General features: G+C 35.4%; 1 protein-coding gene across 4 annotated transcripts in view; it reads left to right on the forward strand.

Annotated features, from left to right (window-relative positions):
• The window catches only part of Smurf2 (SMAD specific E3 ubiquitin protein ligase 2), a 104,326-nt gene that overhangs the window by 32,239 nt on the left and 52,653 nt on the right, over positions 1 to 19,434 (forward strand). For all 4 annotated transcript variants that reach the window (XM_047544442.1, XM_047544443.1, XM_047544440.1 and 1 more), the window contains one exon: positions 16,173 to 16,211. In XM_047544442.1, the coding sequence (XP_047400398.1) occupies positions 16,173 to 16,211 (39 nt within the window). The remainder of the gene's footprint in view (positions 1 to 16,172; positions 16,212 to 19,434) is intronic.

Raw genomic sequence — 19,434 nt, forward strand, 5'->3', positions numbered from 1 at the left:
TCACTGTACTTTGTTAAGTGCTATGGTAGAGGTAAACACAGTACCCTAAGAAGACTCGGAAAGGAAAACCTAATTTGACCAGGTTAGTAGAGATCTGAATAGATGTTAAGACGACTTTTTGAGTAGAGGTTAAGCGATGATTGTGCTCAGTTTTTAAGGATTAATAGGATTTATCCGGGTGTATAAACTGAGTAATAATGAAGGAGGCATTTTGCATTGAAGGAAAATGGTAGATGAAAGGTACTTGTGGAGGATACAGTGAGAGATTGTATTGGAGATCAGGATGTGTTTAGGTGTGTTGGAAAGCCTTGAGGGTCTTTTTTAAAAAATTTTTTTAGATGTTGATAGACCTTTATTTTATTCATTTATTTATATGTGGTGCTGAGAATCAAACCCAGTGCCTCACACATGCTAAGCAAAGGTTCTACCACTGAGTCCCAACCCTAGCCCCCTTTGAAGGTTTTTAAGCCAGTAAGTAAATAATACAGTTCAAGTTCTGTTTTAGAAAGCTTTTAGAAGGTGCATGGATGATTAAGGATAAAAATTAACTTTCAGGTTTCCTTAATGACTGTGTGGATTGATGATGCTGTTAAATTTTAGAGGAAGAAGGAAAGATGAGTTAGAATTTAATAATGGGGAAAACCTTAGAAACAGCTACTGAAGAGAAAATAGTATTATTAGAGAACAAAAATTGAGCACTGAGTAAAGAAGTTTTACTGCCCATCAGGGAACCTGGTCTAACAGAGTAGTTTCTGGGAGAGAGAGGTGGAGTAGGTCTTTTAAAACTAAACAACCACAAAACGTCTCTGTTTCCTGTTTGGAAAGCAAAATCTCTGCATGTTTTGATAGGCTGGTAATACATACCTGTTGACCAGATAAAGCAGTGGCCTGTGTATGTGTCTTAATTGAATGTGCCTGTCATGAAATTATAAGGTGTAGCTAGTTGCCAGTGCGCAGGTTAAACAGGAATTAAATAAATTCAAGCTCAGTATTTCTGTGCTAAGAGAAAATAATGGTTACTTCTTGTTTGAATTAACTCACCAGAATAATACTGTAATAATCATTTAAAAAAAAAAAAAAGAACAGATGATTCTGTTTTCTAACATGTTGTACAGGAGCAGTTTTTATTTGCCTTTAACTGGATCTGGGATTATGGGGCAAGTTCTGTGATTCTTGGGTCATTTGCTTTTGAAGACCTTTTAATTAGACTCAGTTTAAGAAGACCATTCAAGGGTATTGAAATCCACTGTTTCAGGCTGGTAGCTTGTTTTAACATAAACCCATGTATTAGGACCTTGAAGCTTGGCTGTTGTAGCTATTGAGAAAAGGATCTGAAATGGCCCTCTTAAGTGTGGTCCTTTCCAGTGAGGAAATTTAGCATACTTTTTGGGCATAATACTGAGTATATCAGGTTTGGAATGATGGTATAGCCATTAATGCAACTGACATTTAGGCTAGGAAAACTAGGGTTCTCTGAAACTTTAGAGATAATATCAATAGTGGGGTTTCTGTGTTAAGAGGATGTTATAGAGTTTAACTCTTCCAGTGAAATAAATTCTCTGATCATTTAACAGAAAAACAGGGATTCCCCATATTTGTTAGGCAGTGAACCTACTTCAGTGCCTGTATGTGCAGTGGTTACAGTTTGTCTTGCATGAGGAATGTCTTTGTCATTTTTAAGATTAAACCATATGCAACAACCAGATTTGACAAAAGGGGGAATTTTGGTAGGGATAGAGCTGAAGAATCAATTTGAACTCTTTTTTTTTTGGGTGGTTGGGACCAGGGATTGAACTCAGGGGCACTTGACCACTTAGCCACATCTCCAGCCCTGTTTTGTATTTTATTTAGAGATAGGATCTCCCGAGCTACTTATGCTGTTGCTGAGGTTGGCTTTGAACTGGTGATTCTCCTGCCTCAGCCTCCCCAGTTGCTGGACTTACAGGTGTGCATCACCATACCTGGCTCACTTTGAATTCTTATTAGCATTATATATTTGGTCTGTTGATAGAATGTTTAGGCTAAAGAATGTGGTTATCTGATCCAACAGTGAGTTAGGAGGCCAATATATGCAAGAAACAAAAGTGTTTAGAGTTGTTGTGATTTGGTTTTGTGTATACTTTACATCTAGAATCTCTAAATGTGTGTCTTGTGTAGAACATTTAGTTTGATGATCGTGTCAACAGAGCAAAACCTGGCAAATTAGCTAGAACAGTCATTCTGTAGGTTCTCAAGTGTTGGTAGTCTGTTGGCTCCACTGGGTGGCTTAATCTTACGATTTTTTTGAGACCCCCAAAACCGTTAAAGAACATAGGCTATCAAGGTCTAAAGATTGTGTACGCAATGAAAAAACTTTATTGCCAGGGTGGGTGTAGTGGCACACTCCTGTAATCCCAGCAACTTGGGAGGCTGAAGCAGGAGGATTGCAAGTTTCAGGCCAGCCTTAGCAGTTTAGAGATGCCCTAAGCATTAACTTAGTGAGACCCTGTCGTAAAATAAGAAGGGCTGGGGATGTGGCTCAGGGGTTAAGTTCCCCAGGGTTCAGTCCCTGGTACCAAAAACAACCCCCCCAAAACAAAACAAAACAAAACAAAACAAAACAAAACAAAACAAAACTTCATTGCCAAGCAGGGAACCTGGATCTTAGAATCTAGGCAGGTACTTGGGGATGGAAAAATGGGATAAATCCTTTATGCCAAAAGACAGTAAACTGTCTTTGTTTCATATGAGAAAAACCATCCATATCTATGAGTGTTCTTGATCGGCAGGTGGTATCTGGATTTTTTGTTGGTAAGCACAGAGCTGACTGGAGATGGTTTGTGCTGTATGTATGATATGAAATTATGACATCTAACTGTCTCTGTATTATATGTGATATGTCTGAGTTAGAATTATGTCACCTAGTCAGATTTGCATTGCCATCAGTGGACTAGGGGGTCAGACTAGGGTTTAGTAGTCATTTATATATGAAGACATGTGTTAGTCATTTTTGTGTTGCTATGACCAAAATACCTAGTAAGAACAATTTAACCTCTGGATGTGGTGGCACGTTCTTATAATCCCAGTGATTTGGGAGGCTGAGGCAGGAGGATCAAAAGTTCAAAGCCAGCCTCAGCAATTTAGCGAGGTCCTAAGCAACTTAGCAAGACCCTGTCTCAAAAAATAAAAAGGTCTGGGGATGTGGTTTAGTGGTTAAGCACCCCTGGGTCCAATCCCTAGCACTAAACAAAACAAAACAAAAACCAGTTACTCAGGAGGATTGCAAGTTTAAGGCCAGCGTGGGCAATTTAGTGACTCCAGTCCTTTATGTTCTTTTTTTTTTTTTTTTTTTTTTTTTTTTTTTTTTTTTGTGGTACTGGGGATTGAACCCAGAGCCTTGTGCATGAGGGGCAAGCACTCTACCAACTGAGCTATATCCCCAGCCTCCTTTATGTTATCCTTTACTGAGGTTCTTAATCTAGAAATACTTGGTATGTGGATGAGCTTTTGCATTGCTATAAACCCTATAAGGTGTATATTTGTGTGTGTGTGTTGGTACAGTTTTCATCAGATTTCCAAGGGGGCCCTTTATCACTACCATCTCATTTCCCCCCAAATTAAGAATCTTTACCCAAGACCATGGTTCTTCTTATGGTGCAGAGAATAGCAGCATCAGCATCATCTGGGAATTTAGAAACCCTCAAGATAGAACCTCTTAATCCTATAATATATATACTGATATTAATTTACTGGTGTTGTTATAGAATAATAATAATAATAATAATAATTATTATTATTATTATTATTATTTTGCAGTGCTGGGGATTGAACCCAGGGCCTTGTGCTTGCAAGGCAAGCACTCTACCAACTGAGCCATATCCCCAACCCTAGAATTATTTTTTAAAATATTTTTAGTTGTATAAGAATGCAATACCTTTATTTATTCATTTTTTATGTGGTGCTGAGGATCTCAAACCCGGTGCCTCACACATGCTAGGCAAGTGCTCCACCGCTAAGCTACAATCCCAGCCTTATAGAATGATTTTTTAGTTTAACGTATTTGTACTCTTCATTGTGTTTTTGAATAAGACAGTGCTTTGGTAAACATTGTGGATTACTTTTATCTTAATGAAGGCATTTTTGATTGCAAGTGAAAAAACCTACTCAGACCAACTTAAGCAAAAAGATAAATTGTGAGAGGACCTAGTTGTGGTACCAAAAAGGGAAAGTGCAGCCTGGCTTTAAGAAGAGATAGGATCCAGGGACTGGTGAACCTCAGGAACTGAGACTGCTATTTCCATTTGCCATTTAGAGCCCATTTATAACAATCATCTTTCTAGGTGCCTAGCTAGCTCCTTTTCCATAGTGTCTCTGACTCTCAATGCTAGCTTCCTAGGAGAGAGGATCTGATTGGCTTATACCACTGGTGCCTTCTTGTTATCCAGTAAGCTGTGGCCAGTATATCAGGGTCACATACTGCACGTGTGACCACAGGTCATCTATCCTTTTGGTTTATGACTTTTGCTCTAGCTATAGATTATCTTTTATTGAGGTAGTATAATTTATAGTATTTTGATAGCCTTTTAAAGTTAAGTAGGACTCTTTATTTGTAGAATTACTTGATTTGCCTTTTAGTAGTGAGTTGTTCGTTTTAAGCTTTCTGTTTCAACTTTTCCCAAAACAACTCATCACAAATTTTTTGGTGACTATTGTAATTACATTGTAGATTTTAAGTTGTTTAGTAGAACCACCCTATTATAATTTGACTTATTTATTTATTTATTTATTTTCTGGTACTGGGGATAGAACTCAGTGGCACTCGACCACTGAGCCACATCCCCAGCCCAATTTTGTATTTTATTTAGAGACAGGGTCTCACCGAGTTGTTTAGCACCTCACTTTTGCTGAGGATGGCTTTGAACTGGCAATCCTCCTGCCTCAGCCTCTGGAGCCTCTGGGATTATAGATGTGCATACCACACCTGGCTCTGACTTATTTTTGCTTTTATTGGGGAGAGGGATATGGAAATATGCCTTGAAATTATCAAACTGTACAGTTAAGACAGCTTAAGTTTTCTTAGTTTAAACTCTTTCCTTTCTATGTCTTGTAGATTTAACAAAAAGGTACTGGTAGGTTTCCAATGCCTTATTTTATATACCTATTAGCTAGATGTTTTGGGACCATTATGTGCAAATTTGAATCAGTAAATTTTTGCCACTTTAATTGTTGGTAATTTTTTCTTCATTCAAACTTTCTGTAGCAACTTAAAACTGTCATTTGAATATAACTTGGATAAGGATGATGTACATGGCAATATTTCATTATAGGAAGAATCTGGGAAATGAAAAGCATATTCCTTTGCATTGGAAATTTTACTAGGAAATACTTAAACTTTTGGCTTTCAGTGGAGTAAGAAGGAGGAACAGTAGAAAAAGGAAGTGTTTTGGTTTTGTTTTGGTACTGGGGATTGAATGCAAGGGCTGTCTGCCACTAAGCTGCATCTCCAGTCTTTTTAATTTTGAGACAAGGTCTCTCTGAGTTGCCTACTTAGATACACACACACACCAATCCCTGGGTTCAATCCTCAGTACTGTTAAAAAAAAAAAAATGGCCATAAAGGGGGTGGGGATATAGTTCATTTGGTAGAGTGCTTCCCTTACAAGCATAAGGCCCTGGGTTCAATCCCCAGCACCGCAAAAAAAACAAAAAACAAAAACATAAAGATTTATAAAAATATAAACAGCTTCAGTAGGGAAACTGATGAATTCCATTTGGAGTAAATAGAATTATTTGAAGTTCTGGTGAAGTATCTAAGTGGGTGTGTTTGGTAGACTGATGAAATTGGTAGTGAAATGAGGCTAGACATATAGATTGGAATTCACTTATTTACTGAAAGCTTATTTAAGTACATAAGCGTTTTTATGGACTAAATATATCTCCTCTACAAATTATTATGTTGGAGCTTAATGTCCAATGTGATGGTATTTAAAGAATGGGAGGAAATTAGGTTATGAGGTTGGAGCACTACTCAGTAGACCAAAGAGAGACGATTCTCCTCTCCACCATGCAAGAAAACAGCAAGAAGACACCTGTCTTCTATCCAGGAAGAAGGTCCTCACTAGACATTTAATCTTACTGGCACCTGATCTTGGACTTTCCATCTTGCAGAACTGTGAGAAATAAGTGTTTGTTGTTTAAGCTACCCAGACTATGGTATTTGTTTTGGCAGCCCAAGCTAAGACAAATTTCTTGCCAAACCCCTTTCTTTTTTAAGGTACCTGAAGTCTGAGAGAATTTCTTTAGAAATTTTAGAGTAGGAAGAATGACAGCTAATATTTATTGAGTCCTGTGTAGTAGGTACTCAGTGTTCTGTGTGTTTCAGTTTGTTTAATCTTTACATCAACACTGAGGTGACAGTGTCCTCATTTTATCCCTATTTTCAGATGGGGCATCTGAAGCAAAGTGACATTAAGTAGTTTTCAGGGCATTCTGATCCTCAGTGTTTATGGTGTTTACAGTTTAAGACTATATCATACTGTCTCAAAAAAAAAAAAAAGTAAGAAAAAAGAAATTAAAAAGAGAGAGAAAGAAAAAGGAGAAAAATTGGGAGTGGCTAGAAAGTGTTTTGAATCTTTCCCTACATATAAAATAAGTATTTAGGCATCATGGAAAGGACTATGTACACAAGCGTTACAGTAAGGTTTCCTTCCCTTGGAACGCGGCTTCTCTTATTATTTGGCATAATTTAGGTATTCTCTTTCAACCTCTTGGACAACCAGCAGTTAGGAGTGGGTCTGTTTGATTTATTGTTTTCTTTTCTCTTTCTTTATTTTTTCTTTTCTGAGTTCAAACTTGCCATTGTCTTACTTTAACCTCAGTAGTCTCTGGAATTACAGGCTGGCCTGAGTGGGTCTGTTGGAATGAAGGTGTCCCTTAAAGGAGGTGGTGACTGAGTCTCAGGATAATGTTTATGTGGTGCTGAGGATAGAATCCAGTGCCACACACATGCAAGGCAAGTGTTCTACCACTGAGCCACAACCCCGTCAGGATAATGTTTAGTCTGCAAACAGCATAGGAGATGCTTAAAACATTGTGAATTATAAATGAAAGATGATACCTTTATGAATTTTCATTCTCAAGTTGGAGAAAATAATCCCCAGAAATACTGGTTTAAGATGCATAGCTAAAATGCTTTCAGATGGGTTCTCAAAATATAGCTTCTATAGTGTGCTTGCTATGCGCTAGGTATTTAGATCACATACTTTGTATTTGTCTCTTGCTGAATGTGCTGCTTGACTTTTTTTATTTTTAACATGTGAACTTAGATCAGATCTTGATTATTATGCTGGTTGGAAGACAGATTACTTTAAAATTACTATTAGGAAACATTGTTAACTGTGACTAGAACAAATAATATCTGCATTTATTATGTCAAAGTAGATTATTATTTTTGTATTGAAAAAGTTCAACTTGTACCTAATTTTTAAAAAAAGCATTTGTATACCCTAGTCTTATTTTATTTATTTATTTGTTTGTTTATTTGTTTATTTATTTAGCGGTACTGGGGATTGAACCCAGGGCCTTGTGCTTGTAAGGCAAGCACTCTACTGACTGAGCTATCTCCCCAGCCCTAGTCTTGTTTTATTCATTTAAAAAACACAATTGTGCTAGGCATGGTGGGTGCCTGTAATCCTTGCTACTTGGAAGACTGAGTCAGGAGGATGACAAGTTTGAAACCAGCTCAGGCAACTTCGTGAGACCCTGTCTTAAAATTTAAAAAAGGGGGGCTGGGGAGATAACTCAGTCAGTAGAGTGCTTGCCTTGCAAGCACAAGGCCCTGGGTTCGATCCTCAGCACTGCAAAAAAAAAAAAAAAAAAAAAAAAAAAAAAATTTAAAAAAGGGGCTGGAACTGTAGCTCAGTGGTAGAGTGCTTGCCTAGCATGTGTGAGGTACTGGGTTTGATCCTCAGCACCACATAAAAAATAAACAAATAAAATAGAGGTATTGTGTCTATCTACAACTAAAAATATATTTTTAAAAATAAATTAAAACTAAACAAAACAAAGAAAGGGCTGGAGTATAGCTCAGTGGTCAAATATTTCTAGATTCAGTCCCCAGCATCCCTACCCCACAACACTTTTTTTTTTTTTTTTTGGTATTAGAGATTTAACCCAGGCACGTTTTACCACTGAAGTACATTTCCAACCCTTTTTTATTTTTTAATTTGAGACAGGGTCTCACGAAGTTGTGTAGGGCCTTAGTTGCTGAGGCTGGCCTTGAACTTGCAATCCTCCTGTCTCAACCTTCCAAGGCGCTGGAATTGCAGGCATATGTTATTGTGCTTGGCACCCCCACCCCACCCTGCAATTAAAAAAAAAAAAAATTAAAAATAAAAACCAAACGTTTGGGAAGTTTTTTAAAGCCCAAATATTCATGTTTATTGAAATTTTAAAAAAATTTTTAAAAAGTTGATATGAATGTTATAAAAAGGTAAATTTTAAATTACCTTTTTAAAAATTTAAATCAGAACCAATTTTGCCTTTGGTGAAACATTTAAATGTTGATATTGTTTATTTTTGTCAAGTTTACCTCATTATGAAAGAACCTGTTATCTTTTAATGTGTCATTCAACATACCAATTACGTAACTGTCAGGTACTAAGTTAAACTTAAGAGGCCTAGATTATTCTGCAACATGCATGAAAGAAATTGTCTAAATGATTAAATGTAGCTGTAAAAAAAAAAATGTAGCCATAGCATGACATTGAGTTAAAGCACGGCTACTATGTTTATAGAGATAAACTGCTATATGTATTGAAAGAGAATTCCTAATTTTTTGGAGGACTTTCTATAACCTAGGTTTCAATGAACTATTTTGTGAACCTCTGTCATCAATAATTGCTTTAACCTAAGTAGGATCCTGTGAGAAGGAAGACCAAACTTGGGAGAGTATGCTTCATTCATATGGTGGGTTTGGGTTCTGTTAGACTACTTGAGTTGGAATTTCAACTCTGTCACTTACAGTATAATTTTTTAGTAAATCTGCACCTGACCCTCAGTTTCTTCATCTCTGAAAATGTAGATATAATATCTCTGCTAACTTCACAAATGGTTGATATACACTTGCATATAGTAACTATTTGATAAATGTTATCCAGTGTCTTTATATTCCCTGCTACAATTGCATTTTATTAAATACATTATTTAAATAGACATTTTTAAAAAGCATAAGAAAATATTTTCTTGTGGAAAAAAAATTTTTTTTAAATTACTGATTGAACCTAGGGGTACTTTACCACTGAGCTACATCCCCAGACCTTTTTATTTTTTATTTTGAGACAGGGTCTCGTCAAGTTGTTGAGGGTCTCATTAAGTTATTGAAGCTGATCTAGAAAACAGTCCTCTTGCCTCAGCCTTCCAAGTTGCTAGGCTTGGAGATGTGTACCACTGCACCCAGCTACTTATGAATATTTTTACATAATTTTTAATGACTATTTAATAGTATTTTAGCATGCTGTTTGCCTTTACTTATGGCTTCATTATTGTTAGGCTTATAGGGTTGTATCTGATACTTAAGCTCACTGCAACATTTTGTAATAATACTTTTATATGGGAATCTTCGTGTAGTGCTCTTGTTTCAAGAAAAAAAATCTAAAACGTGTAAAAATTATATTGTCTGTAAGTTTTCTATAGAACTTAAATTTCATTTTTATTTCATGCTGGGGTCCAGTTAGAGGTTGTTTGTTGGAACAGAAATATCTAACCTATTGTGCGAGTGATCAGGAATGGTGCATACTAGTAGACATTTGTAAATCACTGAGGTAACTTGCTGACGTTCATATAGAAATGTGATTCTGGATTTTGGTTTTATTTTGCAATGATAACATAAGTTCAAAGAACATACAGAGAAATCTGGAGAAGTTTACTCTATACAAAAATAGTCTGTACAACTTTTGAGTTGCAGAAAGTGTTATACAATCTCTTTTTGTGGGGCAAAGGAAAATGGGATGTCTGAGCTTCCCCCTTCCCTTCTTTTTTCCTTTCTCTCAGGCAGTCTCATTCCAATCAGCAATGTAATTGGAATGCAACTCCATTCTGGAGGAGGAAGGGAAATTTTTGGCAAGGAGATGCTAAGCAGTTGTGAGCTTTATTCACATTAAGCATAGACAGTCATTCATTATGAATCCAGCTCAATAGAAAACAGCATACTATTCTATTCCTACAGCTGGAATTTACTCTGATACTATGACCTGGTATGCTACATATAGATAATTCCTTTCTGACCAAAAAATAAATCATTGACTAAGTGATAATATTTATTGTCATCTGTACTTTTGCAAATGGTTTTCTGTAATTGCTGCCTCAAATAAAACACACAAAACAGATTTTTATAGAATTATAAAACATTTCTTGAGAAAAAAAAAAAAAACAAAGTTATTCATGACCTAATATTCGAATTATAGTTGACCTGTGAGTTCTGAGGGCAAAGGACCATGTCTTATCTGTGTAGCTGCAGAATCTATTCTAGTACTTGGCACAAAGCGAATGCTCAGGAAATCTTGGATGAAAAAAAAAAAAGAATGATGTAGGAAGTATCCCCTTCTCATTAAGTATCTTAAGATGCTTACAGCTGTATCCATGTGAAACAGGCATTATCAGTATACCCTAGCATAATTTACTTTAGTTTATTTTGATCATCTCCTCTAATCATTTCGAATCATTTATCTGACGAATGGGCAAGTGGAGTAACTAGAACATGATAGGTTTTGGGGATGTAGACCTAAGAATGAGAAGTACTTTGAAGGAATTCAAGAAGGGTAGTAATAAGATCAAAGTATCGTAGGGCTGGGATTGTGGTTCAGCGGTAAGAGTGCTTGCCTAGCATTCGTGAGGCACTGGGTTTGATTCTCAGCACCGCATATAAATAAATACATAAAATAAAGGTCCATCAACAACTAAAAAAATTTTTTTAAAAAGTAGTATTGTAAATTTAATCTGTACATCTACAGGTGGTTTGAGACATTGTCCCTAATGAACTGTAGCAGTGGTACTGTGCTGGTGAAATGTTACAGTTGTAGTTAGTGTTAATCAAAATTTGACATGATTACTAAATATCTGGAGTCAATATAATGTTCATTAAATTATATACTTAAGGCTTCTGTGCCTTTCTGTATATATAAGAACCACAGAAAGCTTACTAAGTATTAAAATACTGTGATACTAATAACTGTCTATGAGAAAGACTCTATACCTTAGCCTTTGTTCTGGCCCTGCCTACTTTACAAGAAATCTTTTCTAATTTGTCAGCATTTATTTTCTTCTTTCCCTTCTTCCTCTTCTTCCTTCTCCTTCAGATTGAACCCAGGTATTCTTAACCACTGAGCCACATCTCAGACATTTTTTAAAAATATTTTTTTAAGATGTTGATGGACCTTTATTTTATTCATTTATTTATATGTGGTGTTGAGAATCAAACCCAGTGCCTCACACATGCTAGGTAAGCACTCTACTACTGAGTTATGACCCCAGCCCCTCAGATTTCTTTTATATTTTATTTAGAGACAGGCTCTCATTGAGTTGCTTAGGGCCTTGCTCAGTTGCTGAGCCTGGCTTTGAACTTGAAGTCCTCCTGCCTCAGTTCCCGAAGCCATTGGGCTTATAGGCATGTGCACCATACCTGGCTTGGCAGCATTTCTTAACTTTGTTTTTATTTGTCTTCTTTAAGAAACATTTAGAAAACAAATAAAATCTCCTCCAGACTGCCACTCCACCTGAGCTTCAGAACTCCCAATCTTAGTTTTACTTTCCATTATAAAAAAAAGGGATAGGTTTATTAATAAAATTACAGTATTCCATGTAATATACACTTGTGATACATACTTTCTTAGTTGAAAATTTGTTATTGTGAAATAATTAGCCTGCCAGGCACGGTGGCACATGCCTGTAGTCCCAGTGCCTGGGGAGGCTGAGGCAGGAGGATTGTGACTTCAAAGCCAGCCTCAGCAACTTAGTGAGGCCCTAGGCAGTTCAGTGAGATCCTGTCTCTTAAGTAAAATATAAAAGGGATGGGGACATGGCTCAGTAATTAAGCACCTCTGGGTTCAAGCCCAGTACCAAAAAAAGAAAAAAGAAAAAAATCAGGAGTTTATCATATTGAAATTCATGAATTCTTTGAGCATTTCACTAAGCTCCTATAATTGTACTGAGGATGAAAGACCACAGGGCTATGGGGTCTAGTCTTTGAGATAAATTCCCAAGAAACTAGGACAGTAAATAAAGGCTCTAGTGTGTGAAAATAATTTATTTATACAAATAAAATTGCACGTTCTCAAGTCATGTTTAGTAATCTTCCTTTAAAAAATTGCAAATAAGAGTTTTTGCTTCCAGGGCATAAAATAATTATGCAAAAACTGGCTGGAGTTGATGAGAATTCAGCATTAAGGATAGCAATTTGACAATTCTAATAATTATTTTAAATTGTCTTGTTTCTTCTATGACCCTGATGTTATCTTTTCTAGTCTCTTAATTACTAAAATGCAATCTTTTTCATAAACTTTCAACCTTTTCTTAACATTCTTTGCTATTTTAATTTTTTAGTTACCCTTTATAATAGCATCTGATTTGTGATTTTTAAAAGAAAGTATTAAACATGACCTGAGAAGTGTGTTTAAAATAAAGATAAATAGAATATTTCATAAGTCAAAATCATGATTATATCGGGATTGATAATTTTATCTGCTATATAGTTGAAAAAATATCCTGTTTAATGAAATTATTTTAGGTTATTTTGAGATCTCTTTCATTTATTCAGCAGATACTGAGCGCCCATCAGATGCTAGATAAAAAGAGATAAGGGAGTGCACACCTGTAATCCCGGTGGCTTGGGATCCTGAGGCAGGAGGATCATGAGTTCAAAGCCATCCTCAGCAGCAGTGAGATGCTAAGCAACTCAGTGAGACCCTGTCTCTAAATAAGATACAAAATAAGGCTGGGGTGTGGGTCAGTGGTTGAGTGCCTCTGAGTTCAATCCCTGGTACCCGCTCTGCAAAAAAAAAAAAAAAAAGAGAGAGAGAGATAAGGGAGACATGATTTGTGCTGTATGGAGTTTGCTCCCACCATAGTTATAAGCAGCATTCTAAACTTAAACAGTTATAATGAAATGTGAAAAGTGCTTGTGGTAAGTATGGGCAAAATACAAGTCTGTGGAGGCTTAAGAGAAACATGTTCTAAAAGACTTCCTTCCCTTTTTGAGACTTTAAAGATGAGTAGGTGAAGAAGCTTGGAAGAATGTTTGAAGCAGAGGAAATGGCGCCTCAAGGCTGTGGTCATGTGAGATGTGGGGAATGCCTCTGAGAAAGTGAAAGTTAGTATGGCTGAATTTTATACTTAGGGGCTTATGAGAAGTTTTGATGATAAAAAATGAGGACAATGAGGTAAATAGAAACCAAGGCTTTTGAAGGGCATTGAAGTCAAAATATGTTTGGGTCAGAAGACCTTTTTTAAGGATGGGAGAAAGGGAAATGGGTGAGTGTACAGCTGGTGGGGTGAGCCTTGAGGCAGGAGACTTAATTAGGAGGCTGTGGCAATTTTCTAACAGTAGTTGATAGTGACCTGAACTAAGGTGCTGTGGTACTGATCCTAGAGAGAAGTTAACAGATGAGGGAAATATCAGAGAGAATTGATTAGAATTGATAATTGCCAACACAGATGGTTAGGGAGAGGAGAGGTGAAGGTTGCTGTGACAGTTTCTGACTTGGGCAATAGAGAGGAAAACAAGGCTATTTATTGAAGGAAACTGGAGGGAGCAGCAGGTTTGGGGGCAAAAGGAAGATGGTGATTTCATTTGTGAACATACTTAGTTCTATGGACCTGGAGTTCAGGTTATAACTAAGATTTGGGTTTTAGAGATTGAGGTATCATCAAAACCGTAGAGTAAAATGGTTAAGACCCACGGGAGTATATGGAAAAATGACTCTTCAAAGTCTTATTTCTAGAGGGAGGAAGAGTCTTGTCAATCTATGAATTCTCTCCCAGGAAAGATAGCTCTTTCCCCAGAAAAATTTACATACTGATAGCAATTTACATATAATTCCAAGAGTTACCAAAAAAAATGGGTATCTGTAACGCTCAGGTTATAGAGTGAAAGAGGAGGACCTAGGATAAAACCCTAAAGAAACTCAACTTTTATGGATGGAGTATAAGAAAATCTGGCAAGGAAGACTTAGAATGAATTTTATGCCCTATGTGAATGTGCTTTAAAACAGAACCAAAAGAAGAGAGAGCTTCCAGAAGAGGTAGTAGTCAATATTGGTAAACGCCTCTGAGGGTCAAGTGTGGTAGCGAATACAAATGTCCTTTGGATGGATTTAATATTAGATCCCTAGGCCTCTGGAGAAAAATAGTTGAGGGACTGTGATGAGGGAAAAAGCCAAATTAAGTGGACTGAGTTATTAGAAGGAGGTAAAGAAGTGGAGTCAAAGTGTAGACAATTCTTTTTTTTTTTTTTTTTTTAATTTTTTTTAGTTGCCAATGGACTTTATTTATATGTGGTGCTGAAATCGAACCCAATGCCTCACACATGCTAGGCAAATGCTCTACCACTGAGCCACTACTCCAGCCCATAGACAGTTCTTTTGAAGATGTGTCATTAGAAAGGGAACAGGTTGCTAGAGGGACTCTTAAACTTAAGACTTGAGTATCTTTAAATGCTGACAAGGTGGAGACGAGGTAGATGTGTAAGATGGCGCTCAAGTTCCCTGGTAACATGGTAGATTGTGTGTGAGATCCAGAGGCAGGAGAGTGGACATTGTAAGTGGCAGGAAAAAGAAAAAAATGAGTATGAAAAGAATGAGTTTGTGGCAAGATGTTAGAGAAATTCTCATTTTTTTTTTTTGTTCTCTAAAATAGGATTTGAAATGGTTTCACTTAATGAATTATAGGATGGGTTGTGGTTTAAAAAAATCATTACCTCATTAATACCAGGACTATAATTTTGGGTTTGTATGTGTGTTGTATATGTATTGATCCTGAGTATTCTGTTCAGTTTATATGAAGTTTATAAAAGTTTGGGGAGAGAGTCAGTTTGTAATTTGATATTTCTTAGTTATGGCCATGGTTTCCATGATTTTTTGTGTTTTTAAAAACAAAACTTTTTAAAGACGTGGTCTGAGAGATTCTGACAAGTAAATCATTGTGCTTACTTACTATTTCATTTATTTACTAATAATGTCTGTTTTCAAAATAATTTTTACTATATTTCTAAAGTGATTTACTTATATTTAGACTTCTTCCCATTTCTTTTGTCAGATGAGTTTTATACGCTAAACTTTCGGTAATTGTAATTAATTAAACAGACCACTAAAACTGGAAATAGAATTGGGTACAAATTAGCCAAACATTACATACATATTTTATAGATTTAATTAAGAATATGTGAAAATGAATCTTTTCACTAATTGAGTTTGATTTAAAGAAGTATAAGTTTATAACTATATAACTAGTAATTTTTAAATTGAAATACAGTTTATATACTGTTAAATTTATTCTCTTAAAGTGTGCAGTTCAGTGATTTTTTAGTATATTCACATACATCCATGTAAGTAATTCTTTAATGCAAGAAAACTCAGATTTGTTATCTCTAGCTTTAATATATTAACTTTAAAGTTTAAAAGACACAGTAGATCCATTGTGTCATTGAGGTAATGATTTAGGGGATGTTAATTTATTTTTCCTATAAAATTTCTATGGCATTTTGATTGTAATAGCATGTTATTTTAAAAACGTCACACTTGTCTTGTGCATGATCCTTTTTAAGTGTAAAATTATTTCATCCTTCAAATAGACATGACAACCTGAATTTATGTATCTTGTCCTTAGAATTATTTTTCCAATTGCTGATGGGTTTCTCTAAGAATAGATCTCGATGGAAGATAGGAATTGAGTCCTGATTAGATTATAGGATTTACACATTTCTTGCCTTCAGCTGTTACTGGTGATCATTGCTAAAGTTGCAACCATTGCTGTTCAGCTGTCTTTTGTTATTCTTTAATGAACGTTTATGATCATATTTCATATAGGCACTGCAGTTAGGGTTTAATTATCCACTGTTGTTTTCAGTGTTTTAAAATGAAACAGTGCAATCTTACCATTTTATTTTAATTTTTCCCATGTATTTTTTTTTGTTTCCTTTACAGTACTCTGTGCAAAAAACTTGGTGAAAAAGGATTTTTTCCGTAAGTAAATTAACTTTAAATATAAATCTTGCATACCCTGTGTAAATTTTTTTGGATAACATTTTCAGAATTGTCTGGTTTAGGAATTTCTCTATTCAGAATATGTCAGTGTTATTTTATGAATGCTTTGGTTCAGAGCCATTCAGCATCACATTTTTCTAGGAAATTTTGTACTTTTTCAGCTTAACCCCTTTCCTTTTATTCACCCTCATACATATTTATATGAATGTGTGTGTGCAGATGAGTGTAATACATGTGGAAGTTGCAGATACTACTAGATTTTTAGAAAATATTTAATATTTTGTAAAGACTTTTTAAACATTTTATAGGAAATTTTATCTATGCATTCAGAATTTATTGGGAGTTAAAAAAAGTTTTTGAGCCTTCTTAGAATTTACATAATTGTCGGAAAGAAATCTCTGTCATGTTCGATTATAAATATGCTTATGTCTCAAATTCCAAAGCAGAGGTATAGGGAATAGACTATGAATATGGGAACCAAGGGGTTGTAAAATTTTTTGTGGCTTTCTTTAGGATTAAGTTTTGTGAGAGAGGATTGTGAGAGAGCCTTCGTGTGTTAAAAATCTTACCCTTGTAATTCATGCTTTACAATAGTTTTAAATTGAGTAAAAATTACACAATTTTTAGTAAAAACTTCTTAGTCAACAAAATTTTATATGTCAAATATTTGAAATTAGAAACAGATGATTCATTAGATTTTAAAATTCGGGTCCTACCACCCAGGAAAAACATGTTGTATGCACAAAATTTGGTATGATGTAATTTTTAGGTGTTTTGAATGTTTAAAACAAAACAAAACAAAAAAAGCCTTCTTGATATATTTTTATTTTTTGGTACCAGGGATTGAACCCTGGGGAACCACATCTCTTAAAAAATTCTTCCCCCTTCTTCCAAATTTTCAGCAGGAAAATTTTCAACCACGAGGAAACATGTAAATTCTACTATTGTTAGTTTTATCCCATCATCTGTGTTTTCTTTAAAGATAGTGTCATTTTTTTCTCCTTCTCTCTCTCTTTTTTGGTACCAGGGATTGAACCCAGGGTTGCTTAACTACTGAGCTATGTCCCTAGCTCTTTTTTATATTTTCTTTAGAGACAGAGTCTTTTGAGCTGCTGAGGGCCTTGCTAAGTTGCTTAGGTTGGCTTTGATCTCATGATCCTCCTGCCTCAGCTCCTGATCTGCTGGCATTATAGGCCTGCGCCATCGTGCCTGGCTATTTTTTTCTCTTTAATGAAACATTTAAAAAAGATTTTTGTGTAAGATAGTGTATTGAAATATTTTATAGAGGCCAAATCAGAGTCACTCAGAAGCAAGATGTATTGGCTAAATGTTTTCTTTTTGTCTTTATGTAATCAAAAATAAAGTTTTGCTTTCTTTGGAAAGTGACTCAATTTTAAGTTAAAGTATTTATTTCATTATTCTCTCCATTCCCTGAGTACATTTGTGTAATAAGGGGGTTCTTGAGCTTTAACTATTCTATTTGACTTGGAAATTATGGGGAGAACTGAGAAATTTAAAAATACAGTAAACGATTTAGCCACTTTATATTTACCACTAGAGGTCTCACTAGTGTCAGAAAACTTGATCACTTTCGACCACATTAGAGTAACTTGACTCTCAAGTTAAATTTTTGTAGAATAACATAATCAGGTTGAAACCCAGGTTTTTCTTTTTCTTTTTCTTTTCTTTTCTTTCTTTCTTTCTTTTTTTTTTGTGGTGTGTGTATAGAGCTTATATTTTGGTTTGTTGTGTCACTTAAAAAAAAAAACCTAGGTGCCAGGGACTCAGACTTTCCTATTTATTAAGAATCTGGATGCCACACCTGGAGGTTTGTGTGGAAATAGTTATTTCTCTTAATCCTTAATTCTTTAATTAAGTAACATACAAAGGAAAAGCCACAAAAGTGTTTTTTGTTTGCTTTTGCTTACATAAATGCATACATTTATGTTTACTTAGATAGTAGAATCAAGAGAACAAGTTAGAGTAGACTCTTCCCAGAAAATACTTATTATTGTTGAAGGAAGAGGTAAAAAAAAATACTCTTCCATGTAACACTTTTTACAAATGGTTAGGTATTACTGAAGTAATATGAATAGCATTAAACTTTAAAACTAATTTAATTAAATAGATTTGGTATCCTAACTTAAGTTTCTTTAAAACTTTCAGTATTAAGTTTGGTTTTCCCTTATTATTTATTCAGAGGTGATATCATAGAATCATAGAGTTGGGGAACTAGATAAGCGATTTTTTTTTTTCTTTTTTGGGGGGCACTGAAGATTGAACCCAGGGGTGTTTAACCACTGAGCCACATCCCCATCCCTTTTTTATATTTTATTTAGAGACAGGGTCTCGCTGATTTGCTAAGTGCCTCACTAAGTTGCTGAGCCTGGCTTTGAACTCTCCATCCTCCTGCCTCAGCCTCCCAAAAGCTATTGGGATTACAGGTGTGCACCATTGCGCCTGACTTTGGATAAGGGATTTCTCTCTGTTCTTGAATCTTGAAAAATTAGATCTTGACTTAAAAAAATTACTGTGGATCTTGAGGTGCAAAATTTTTCCAGTTATGAACACCCACCAACATTTTGTTCTAGTGTTTTCAGCTTTTTTCATGAAGTATTCTCTCCCTGTATCTAACATCTAAATTATCATTTTTGTCTCTTAAATGCTTTTAGTTCCTTCTCCTGATTTTTAAATTTTTCTCGAAAAGGACCACTGTTTTTAGTATTGCTTTGAGCTGAAAAAACTTGTAGTGACATCTTTGACACTAGTTTCTTATTAATAAAGTAGGTCTTTTAACAGTCATTTCTTTTTTCATGTGACTTCCCTAATTCCTTGCTTCTCATCCAGTTGTAGGATTACATAATAATTTCACAGGAATCTCTGTGCCTGTGATCTCTCCTTTCCCTAGTCCATCCTGAATACCACTAACAGAAAAATAAGACTGTATTTCCAGCCATGCTCAAGAATTTGTAGGCTTGCTGATAAGCTGAATCTTTCCAAACCTATATTCTGACTTTTAAGCCTCTCTTAGTGGTTCAGTCTTATTTCTCCAGCAGTATTTACTTTTGTACCTTAGCACAAACATCTTGGTTAGACTCCTCTAAGCCCTTCAAATATTATTACACGCTCCTTGGCATTCTTAATTTACTATTTAAATAATAAATCCCCATCACTCTTTATATACTATTTAAATTTGAACTGT

This window comes from Sciurus carolinensis, chromosome 3 (assembly GCF_902686445.1).
Source record: "Sciurus carolinensis chromosome 3, mSciCar1.2, whole genome shotgun sequence".
In the NCBI taxonomy this organism is placed as follows: domain Eukaryota; kingdom Metazoa; phylum Chordata; class Mammalia; order Rodentia; family Sciuridae; genus Sciurus; species Sciurus carolinensis.